At 41.2% G+C, this 10,811-nt stretch overlaps 1 protein-coding gene across 9 annotated transcripts in view; it reads right to left on the bottom strand.

Moving 5' to 3' along the window:
• Window positions 1-1,686: 1,686 nt before the first annotated feature.
• CTNND1 (catenin delta 1) overlaps window positions 1,687-10,811 on the bottom strand; it is a 48,504-nt gene continuing 39,379 nt past the window's right edge. For 8 of the 9 annotated variants that reach the window (XM_028477372.2, XM_007119190.4, XM_028477370.2 and 5 more), the window contains 5 exons: window positions 10,354-10,468; window positions 9,567-9,654; window positions 6,257-6,319; window positions 5,371-5,474; window positions 1,687-4,595 (listed from right to left, as the gene is read on the bottom strand). In XM_028477372.2, coding sequence (XP_028333173.1) covers window positions 4,584-4,595; window positions 5,371-5,474; window positions 6,257-6,319; window positions 9,567-9,654; window positions 10,354-10,468 — 382 coding nt within the window. In that variant the 3' untranslated portion in view covers window positions 1,687-4,583. The other variant, XM_007119194.4, reaches the window with a different exon arrangement.

Raw genomic sequence — 10,811 nt, 5'->3', positions numbered from 1 at the left:
GTCGTGTGTGTGGGCACATGCAAGCTCGCGCTTTCTTGGCATAGGTTGTCCTTCAGGAGTGATTTAAATTTCCAGACACACCTCCTTGGCTTTGGCCAATGGGGCCACTTGCTTCCCAGCTGAGGTACCCTTTGTAGCCAGAAGTGACACTTTAGTTAGAGCCATCGGCTCTAGGGAATTCTCTATTGCCCTAGAGGGTCCCATATCAAGGGCTAAGTTCACCTCTCATCAGCTTGGACATTATATAGATGACATGATTTACAAAAGAAGTTTCTACCTACATGCTACGTATCAGCCTGTCACTGTCATCTCAGAGTCTACAGTAATCATTCATTCCTTTGAGATAAACAGTTTCCTATATGAACACCCCTTTATTGTGGTTATCACCACACCCACCATGAAACTAGTATCACTGCCAGCGGAGGTGAAGCCAGTCATCCCAGATTCTAGTTTGAAGCTGAATTCTGAAGCAAGTCTTTAGATTAATGTCTCAAGTTGCAATTAACTCACCACAGGCATTTGAATAACCTAGGTTACTTAAGATTTCAGATTCCTGAGTCCCGGTTATTTAAGCAATTTTTGGAAACGCAGCATGGGAATCTGCATTTTTAACAAGCTTCCCAGGTAATTCCTGTGTACTTGCTCAGATCTATAAGGCTGGGTGTAGTTCGTCTGTAACTCTATCTATGAAAATACCAAGATAAACCTTTACTATCCTGTACTTCAGATATAAAGATAGACAAAATGAAAAATAACGATCTAGAATAATTGGTCCTTAGTTCTTCCTGGGTGAGATACTTCTAGTCTGTAACAAAGTGCATTAGTTCAGCAAGAAAGAACAAGTGGCCAAGTGAGGTCATAGCTCTGAGCTGTCAGAAAGTGTGTCACAGCAAGACTCACTGCAGCTATTTCACAAACATGTTCACAAAAAAGGCTCACTGAGGCAGAAGAGTGGTTGAGTATAATCTATAACCGCCTCCAGGAAAAAAAAAACAAAAAAACTCAGGCTCTAAAGGATCAGGGAACAAATGGGCAAATCTTGACAAAATACACAGGATTCCTGAAGTTGGTATTAAGAGATACCAAGAACCTTCAAAAGCATTACTAAATCAGTGTCAAGAAACGAGATACAGGGACTTTACAGATCATTCTTTTTAACACCTTGTCTTAGTTAAGGGCAGAAAAATGTTTTTAAAAGACCACAGATCTCAGCTGCATAGAATTCTCATGGATTGCATATGAGAAAGGGTCCATCTGTTTCATTCTCTAATCTAAACCTAACATACACAACAATGCCTGGCATATGGAAGATGCTGGGGAAATATTTATTGAACGAGATAAAACAAATGGACCAATCCAGAGAGAAGAGTAAGGTTTCTATGTGACTCAATGCCGGTGCATAATAAAGAATATGACAGAAATAAAGGCTAATCACCAGTAGCCAGGTTTTTCTACATTAAAAAAAAAAAAAATCTCAAGCAGGCCTACCAAACCTCTTTGTAAAGCAAACTCTAATAGCTTTTTGGCTCTGTGCTTCATCCTTCTAAAACTACAACTGTCAGACACAAATCAAGCTTTAAAAGGTTATCAGCTACAATGCTTAGATTTCCTGGTCTCACTAGCGCCCAAGAAAGTTTTCATACCCAAGACCTAGTTCAACAAAATTGAGACATGAGCGTCACCAGAAGCAGCTATATATTTTTAATCTAAAGACTGGGCATACAGAAAGCATTTTACATAAATTCTCGAGTCCTAATAATGTAACAGGAAATATGGGCCCCAGAGAAATAAGCCCCTTTCTGTAGGTCTTAATCCTTGGCCTCTACAGTAAAGACAACCCCTGGTAATCCAACAAGTATTCGCTACCCACCCACATATTACTTGGGAGGACACAGAGGAAGCTAGCTATAGGCCTGCCCCTTATCATCTTACTAGAAGATTGCAGATAGCCTGAGAAGCAACACTGTGGCCTAGTGAGCCTTTTAATTCTACACATTCAGACTTATCAGGATGATAGCTGGAGCTGGTAGTTTCTAATCTTCTACCCATAAATGTTCAAGAGGGTCACGTATTGCAATGAGCTTTATTCAACGTTAGTTTTGTCAAATGTCGCAAAAGGATCCCAGTGACTTATTAATTCTTTATACTTCAGTTTCCTATCTCTAAGTTAGCAATAAGCTTCCCGTGCTCTACTTAGCCACATTTAATTTTTAAGAATCTTCAGAGGAAAAATGTTTCCTATATAATTAAAAAGAATGTTCCTTGTTAAGAGTTGGGATTGAGCTCAAAATAAATCAGCCCTGGTACAATCCCCTTCTAGCTGCTCTGCAGAGAAAAAGGACACTGATACATAAGGAAGTAACCAAGATGAAAAGGAGAGAAGAGATACAGCTTAAAGTGAAGAAATGACACAGACCCCCCACATACACACTTTAAAAACTTTATTTATATAAAAAAACTCATTTGTTTTTAAAAGCATTAACAAGAGAGAAAGAAAAACAGAAAAGGTGTGGGGCAGAAGACATGCCCCTTAGTAGTGTTCGGTGGGAAGGGGGGATTTTTGGTTCTCTGAAATTGAACGTTTAGTGTTTTTATAAATGAAAAGGAAAAAACAAACAGTTAAAGGTCCCCCAAAGCCCATGGCTGTTCTATTACCCACACCCCACCGATAAAAAGAGCACCAGGAAAAGAGCAGAAGACAAGAGAAACCAAGAGTGGAGCCACATCTGGATGGGGGCGATTTCCCCTGTGCAGTATACTCTTAGGGTCACAGAGAGGAAAAGGCTCCTTTTTGCCAGAAAAGGAGTGGGACGAAATGTGAAGGGGAAAAGGGGTAGATAAGGAATTTTAATGCAGAGGGGAACGGGTGTGGTGGGTTGTGCACTTTTCTCCTACCCCAAAGCCTCAATATATAAAGGAAGGGGGAGAGAGAAGGATAAAGAGTTCCAGTTGCATTAAACAGAGCTTTTAGATTAAGGGGAGGAGTAAAAGGCAAATAAGGGAAAGGGTTTAAAAAAAAAAAAAAAAAAAAATCAACCGCATAGCAGCTGATTCCTCTAGCCCAACCTGCTAATATACACTAAACTAAAAGAAGGAGGTACAGGGGTGGTGGGGGGTCGGGGAGGGGGACATGGACACGACTTCCCTATAACCCCTTCAGAGACGACAATCATTCTGGGCAACTAAGGAGTAAGAGCCACACCACTCCCTCCCTCCCACCAATCTCATTTGGAGGTTCAGCAGAACAGGATTTTTGCAAAATCCCAACATATACAGTTGAGAAAAACCTTCTATGGCTAAAATTAGAGGCTATTCCAATTCCCAGTGGAGAGACTGAGGTTCTCTAGGTCACCTCTCCTCTTCTTTCTGCTATTTAGGGCCAAGAAGTAGGTAAGAAAGCAACAAAATATAATTTGCAAAATCATGAGAAATGAGACTGCAGAGGCAAAGAAAGGCACATGGAAGGGAAGGAGGAGATGCACCCCAGGCCAAAGGCACAAAGAGGAGGCAAAGCCGGGGGCGAACCCCACCTTTTTAAGGGTAAAGGGGGCAGGAGTATGTACATCAAGTCCTTTAGTCAGCCAACCAATCCAGGGAGGAAGCAGGGGAGGATGGGGCTATAAGGGTGAGAAATAAGGGCAGGGGAAGGCAGCTTTGTAGCTCCCTGCCAGTTTCAGACTAAATGAGTCATGTACACTCCTACTAGCTCCTCCTAGAGGCTCTCCTCCTCCCCAGAAGACATCCTTCTGCTCCTTCGCACCCAAAAAGTCTTCCTTGACATATTCTCCTCTTTCTACAGCCTCTTGCAAGTGGCCAGGCCAAGTCAGCAGACATTCTCACAGGATGGGAGAGGAGGGTTAAGGACAGCCTCAGTAAGGGGCAGCAGCTGCAGCCCAGGGCTGGCATGAGGCTTGGAGAAGAGATGGAGTCTGTAGATCCTTGATGGTCCCTGCCCTGGAGATGAGGAGGGCAAGGTTTCTTAATCTCCGCTCTAGGAAACCTTCACTTTCTCAAGGGCCCTTGCCAAGTGGTATGTGCCAATGTTGCCCGCCTTCTTTGCTTCAAAAATAGTCATTAGGAAAAAAGGAAGAGCTCACGCCCTCCAGTCTCCAAAAAAGTAAAGGTCCCTTCCCCACCAAGAGAAAAAAAATCTTGCTTAAGAACCATCGGTTTATCAGATTGCTGGACACTGCATGTATAGCATATAACTTCCAATTCTTCCCATGGCTTCCAGTGAGGATTCCCACTCTCTCCCTCCCTCCACACAAGGCCAAGAGTTCCAGGGAGAGCTGACAAAAAGAGCTAATCTGCAGCAGTTTCTCAAGATATGCATATAACTGAGTCAGGCTTCTTGGGAGTAATTGCAGGGGATCTGGAGGGGGGAGGAGGGACAATTAAGCTTCACTGGAAGAAGTTAGGGAGTTGATGGAAAGAAGGCAGCCACTTAGGGCTACAAGGGCAGGAGGCAGTGTGGCAGTGGGCACAACAGTCCAGCGAAGAAAGGGAAAAATCATCAGTCCATTTCACCACCAAAAAATAAAAGTACATATATTATAAGCCCAGATGTAGCGGAGAGAGTGGTGCTAAATCTTCTGCTGTAGGGAAAAAAGAGAAAGAGATGTTAATAGGGTTGGGAACAAGGAGAACCGAAAGAGAGTTGAGTAAATCTGAAGGGAAGAAAGTAGCACATAATGGAGAATCAGATCACCAGTGGCATGTCCCAGCCTCTTAAGAGGTAACAATCACAGAAGCAGCACCCCCAAGCCCCGTGTGGCTCAGACTGATCAGATCAGCATGATTGGCAAACTGCTGGCACACAGAGACCTCCTTCCTCACGGATGATCTTGGGGGTGGCTGAAGGACATACCATGGGGGCGGTAAGACATTTGGTCCCCCTCATCATCCAAAACCAACACATCCACCTCTTCCTCCAGAGATTCCTGCCCCTCGTCCTGCTGTGAACACATGCAATGTGTTAGTAGGAGAGTAAGAAAATAGGAACCTCATGAATGCGTGCCAGATCTAGGGAAAATCCCCAAATTTGTAAACTCAAACTAAGCAAGGTAATAGTAAGTGAAGGGCAAGATATTCAAAAAAAGGCAGGAACAGAAAGAGAGTAATGTGAGAATAGATCAGTTGGCGTTAGTCACATAAGCAACACACTTACAGCCTTCTTTCTCCCATCTCGACCATGACAGAATAATGGCACAAGAAATCCCAACATGAACCAAAACTCCTACTTTTTCCCTGAAAACCCCTACAAGAAAAGGTGCTGTCTTTCACTAAGTACTTTTTTCCTATTTCACAGAACACGCAGGCTTCAAAACAGAACTAGCCTTAGAAGGACAATAGTATATAAAGAGAATTTACCATCAGGGGCGTTCCCTTCAATGGTTCCATTTCACCTAGATCCCCGGATCGATCCAGTGTTCTATTGTGGTCTCCTCTCTCATTCAGTGTGGAATAGTTGTTATCTAGTTTAAAAAAAAAAAAAAAAAAAAGTACAGAGACATGATGTTCCCCCTCTAGTGTAAAATATGTATTAAGCAGATAAATGTGATTTAGGTACCTCTTTGGTAAAAGCATTTGAGCCTTACCAAAGGCATTAAGGTCAGGTGGTCCTCGACATAAAAAAACTTACATCTAACTGGGAAGGCAAAATATATCATATATGATAATAAAGCTAAACTGAAGAGATCTATGAAGGGTCCTGGCATTAGGAGAAGAGAGTGAAGTGAGCTGCAGTACTTAGGAAGGACCTAACAAAGTCGACAGGAATTCAGCCAAGCCTCTGGGGATGAGGACCACGTACAAAGCAAGTGGGAAGGACATTCCAACAGGAGGTATTACAAGGGCAAAATAAAAAGGTATAGAGTGAAGAGACCGGAGAGCAAGTAGACTAGGTGGGCTCAAACAGAGTAACTGGAGAGTAAGACAGAGCGAACCTGGCGTCAGACTGTGAAAGGCTGTGAGCAACAGTTTAGGGACACACGCTTGATTCTGTATTAATGGGGGAGGCATATGAAGGTTTTTTTTTTTTTTTTAACCTTTGAGCATCTGGGAATGTGGAAAAAGGTAGACAGATCAGGTTTTACTACATTTCCTTGAACCCTTCCAAATGGAATGTCCAGCCAGCGTTCTTCCAGGAAGGTAAATGGTGCGGGTGCTGGAAAGAGCTGCAGGGCCAGAGAGCTCTCCTCATCCCATATAATAATACGGATTACTCCATACCCTTAGGCAGGAATCAATCACCTACCTAATGATTTTGTGTTTGATCCCATACTGCTCATCTGAATTTCTTCCCGATCAGGTTTCTTATCTACAGGGAGTCAGAAAGTTGTCCAGGTCAAAAAGCAACTCTTCAAAATCTAAACTCATAAAAACTGCTCTCTAGTCTGTCCTCCCTTCCCCCTCCCTCCCATCAAATTTTTACCAAGCACCCACCACAAGTGCCAGGCTCTAGACAAAGCCCTCATGGGACTTAAAGAGACCCCTTTCCTACAGACTCTAACGTAAGAAACGATTCACTCTAAGCCAGCAGGTTTCAAATTATTTGGTCTCAGGGCCCCTTTATATTCTTAGAAGTTATGAGGATCCAAAGAATGTTCACTGGTATAGATTACATGGATTAATAGCTACAGTGCTTTTAAATATTTATTTCATTAAAAAAACAATAAACTGATTCCATTAACATAAATAATACTTCTAATTTTTTTTTAAAAAGCATTATTTTACATTTTTGCACATCTTTAAAGTTTAAAGAGAAGATAGCTAGATTCCCATATCTGCCTCTGTATTCAATCTGTTGTGCTGTTATTTTGGATGAACATAAATGACTCACTCTGCTGTACAGCAGAAACTGACACAGCATTGTAAATCAACTATACTCCAATAAAAAAAAAAAAAGGATAAAAATGATTTAAAATGTTTTTTTCTCACCAGAAAAAAAAAAAGAATCAAACTGATTCTTATTTAGTAGCATCACAGTGGATAGTGTACCAAATTGTTCAAGATGGCTTTATAAAACGTACACACTTATTAAAAAAAATAAAAAGCACTGTTTTACAGTTTTGCACATCTTTAAAGAGAAGATAGTTAGATTCCCATATCTGCCTCTGTATTCAATCCATTGTGATGTTATTTTGGATGAATTATATAAGGAAAATCCAGCATCACACAGATAAGAAGTTGAAAAAGAGAGGAGAACTTTATTAGTCTTTTCAGATAATTGTGGATATTCTTTGACAGTATACTAATACTCGACAAGTAGAGTTTCTTTAAGGTTAGCGCAATAAGGAATCTGAATCCAAACTAATGCTCTCTTCATAGTCTGTTAAATTAATATCTATTGGTCTGTCTTACACTTTGACTGGATCAGTTACTCATGCATGATTTTGAAAATCATGCACTGGTCACTTGGAAAATACTGGTTCACAGAGTTATGCAGATTTTCTAAATGTTAACACATTTCATGATATAATATCAAAAAAATCACATTCATTAACATCGCCACTGATTTCATTTAAAAGTATATTAACCATTGGGATGTTACCAGGCTCACAGTGACAGATACAAGTCTTCCAAAATTAAAATTTTCGGGCTTCCCTGGTGGCGCAGTGGTCGAGAATCTGCCTGCCAATGCAGGGGACACGGGTTCAAGCCCTGGTCTGGGAGGATCCCACATGCCGCGGAGCAACTAGGCCCGTGAACCACAACTCCTGAGCCTCCGCGTCTGGAGCCTGTGCTCCGCGACAAGAGAGGCCGCGACAGTGAGAGGCCCGCGCACCGTGATGAAGAGTGGCCCCCGCTCGCCGCAACTAGAGAAAGCCCTCGCACAGAAACGAAGACCCAACACAGCCAAAAATAAATAAATAAATTTAAATAAATAAATAAATAATAAAAATAAAATTTTCACTTGAAAATTCAGGCAAGTACCGTCAGTTATTTTTCCTCAAACTGACAAGCTCACTGCGTTCATTTTCAAGAAAATGTCTGTTATTTTTTTAAGTAAAAATAGTGTTCCAAAAAAAAAAAAAAGTGGTTAGTGTACCTAGTAACTCCAACAATAGCACAAGTGCTTTTCCTCAAGATAACCATCATGCTTTGGTATGCTGCAGGGTGCTTTATGAGTACTCCCTATATCATCAACACAGGATATTAAAAAGCTGTGTACTCAAGAGCAGAAACAATAAAATTAATATTCTTACAGTTCCATCAAGTACATACTTAAGTGAAATTGGCTCCTTTTTTCCCCCTACCCTCCCGAAACTGGTCCTTCTTATAACTGCGAGTACATGGCAACGAAGACTACAACAACTAGTTTGGTTTGGTGTCATCGCCCCGGTTTACACTCAGCCTCCAGCAATAAAGCACCCCCGCTGCTTCTGCACCATCAGCACAAACGTCAAGAGATTTGGTGATCCTCAGACTACATCTTAAGAACCCTGACTGAGGCAAAACCCAAGTGTCATTAAGATAATAAGGGTTCTAATAAGCACTTAATATATGACTTGTCTTTTGAAGAAAAATGTATTTGCTCACATGGCAGTGTTTAAAAGATATAGAATAGGAGTGGTTATCTCTGGATAACAGAAATAAGTGACTTTTTTTCTTGTCATTTTTCTGGTTTGTCTGTATTTTCTAATTTTTCAACAGTAAACACGTACTACTTGGTATTATATGAACATTTAAAAGGGAAAAATCATCATTTTGCAATATACAGATCTTCCTCGGACTTACAATGGGGTTACATCCTGATAAACCTATCATAAGTTGAAAATATAAGTTGAAAATGCATTTTAATACACCTAACCCACCAATTATAGCTTAGCCCAGCCTACCTTAAACGTGCTCACAATACTTACATCAGCCTACAGTTGGACAAAATCATCTAACACAAAGCCTACTTTATAATAAAGTATTAAATATCTCATAATTTATTGACTACTGTACTAAAAGTGAAAAACAGGATGGTTGTAAGTGTATCGGCTGTCCACCCTCCTGACTGCATGGCTAACTGGGAGCTGCAGCCGACGCCGCTGCTGCCCAGTGTGAGACACTGTCCCACCGTGTTATCGCTAGCCAGGGAAAAGAGCAAAACTGAGAATCTGAAATACAGTTTCTACTGAATGCATATCACTTTTGCACCACCACAAAGTCGAAAAATCATAAGCCAAACCATCGTTAAGTCAGGCACTATCTATATACATATGTCAAATCATTATGTTGTACATCTTGAATTTATACAGTGTTATATGCCAACTATATCTTAAAGAGAGAAAACAGAGTAGGGCTCACTCCCTGGTCATTTTAAGCCCACAAGCAAAGATGGGGGAATCACACGCAGGCTAACTGCCTGTCTTATTTTCTAATGCTCAGGTCTACCAGCTTCTTTCTGGGTTATAACCCTGAGGTGAAGTATTACTCTTCCTCCACCAAAAGACAAGCTCATTCAGAAATAAATATATATCCTATTTCATTAGACGGTAAGCCATGTAACGAAAGAACAGCAGAAGGATAGCAGAAGTGGAATAAAAGCAGAGGGGTATGTCCCCTGGTTACTGTACCTGATTTCTGGTTCCGGTCAATGAGAGGGAGGGTGCTATCATCATATGAATGACTGCTCTGGCTTCGAGAAGCATTGTTTAGATTCACCTGGAGGCAAACATAAAACACAATAATGTCACAGAGTACTGAATTCACCCTTATCTTATTCCTTAACGGGCTCAGACTTTTAGGTCCTTATTCCCGAATAGGATTCTTACCAAAAGGTAATTAGTAAGGGTTATATAAACACCTATATAGTGAAACAAAACTAGGATATTAGGCTTCTATTTGTGTTCTGAACAGATTACAAAGATATCAAACACTCACGCTATCAAGGAGATACAGTCTCAGAAAATGACAGTTCAGAAAACGGCAAACTCCTTCAAAGGGCTAAGGCAGATTCGGAGAAAAGTCAAAAAGGCCATCATCCTTCATTACCACTGGCATTTACACTACGCTATGACACAGAGGAAGACCAGAGCTATTTCAGCAGCAAATGAACTATAGGCACCATTTTGGGGGAAAAGTTAATAAATGATTTCTTTACACACAGAGACTTGGGGCAAAAGTAGACTCAGGGGAAGTTCCCTGGTGGCCTAGTGGTTAGGATTCAGTGTTTTCACTGAAGAGGCCTAGGTTCAATCCCTGGCTGGGGAACCATCCCACATGCCGCCAAAACACAAAAGAAAAAAAAAAACAAAAAAGTAGACTCAGTGTGACAGTGAAATAGAAGAAGCAAAGACAAAAGCATTACCTGAGACCAAGGGGAAAAAAAGGTGAAAGTCTCAGTCCCAAGAGTTATTCTACCTGAAAGTCTGACTTCTTCCATCCTTCTTTTTCCAGTGGCTTCCGCAGTTCCTTATATCCCCAGATTGTCTGTAATACAAGCGCTGCTGCTCGAACTTCTTTTTCTGAGCGGTTCCTTTTGAGGAAAGTAACACCAGATGGAATTTGGATGTAAGATGAGGGAAGAAGCTGAGAACTTGTACTCTCTAATATAATGTAACGTAAGAATATAAATCCCAAAACGGGCAAGATCAGGTATTCACCAAGTCCCATATTTTAACTCAAACGGTGACACAAAAAAATGTTGGATGTAAGAGTCTTATCAATTTATGGATCAACATTAAGACAGAAGAAAAAGCAATACTTCTTCATACCTTCCATGTAAATAAGGGAAAATAACCTTAAAAAGCAAAAGGGGAGGGCTTCCCTGGTGGCACAGTGGTTGCGCGTCCGCCTGCCGATGCAGGGGAACCGGGTTC

This window comes from Physeter macrocephalus, chromosome 16 (assembly GCF_002837175.3).
Source record: "Physeter macrocephalus isolate SW-GA chromosome 16, ASM283717v5, whole genome shotgun sequence".
NCBI classification, from domain to species: Eukaryota; Metazoa; Chordata; class Mammalia; order Artiodactyla; family Physeteridae; genus Physeter; species Physeter macrocephalus.
Note: the sequence above shows the minus strand (reverse complement) of the source record. Positions and strands in the feature narration are given on the sequence as shown.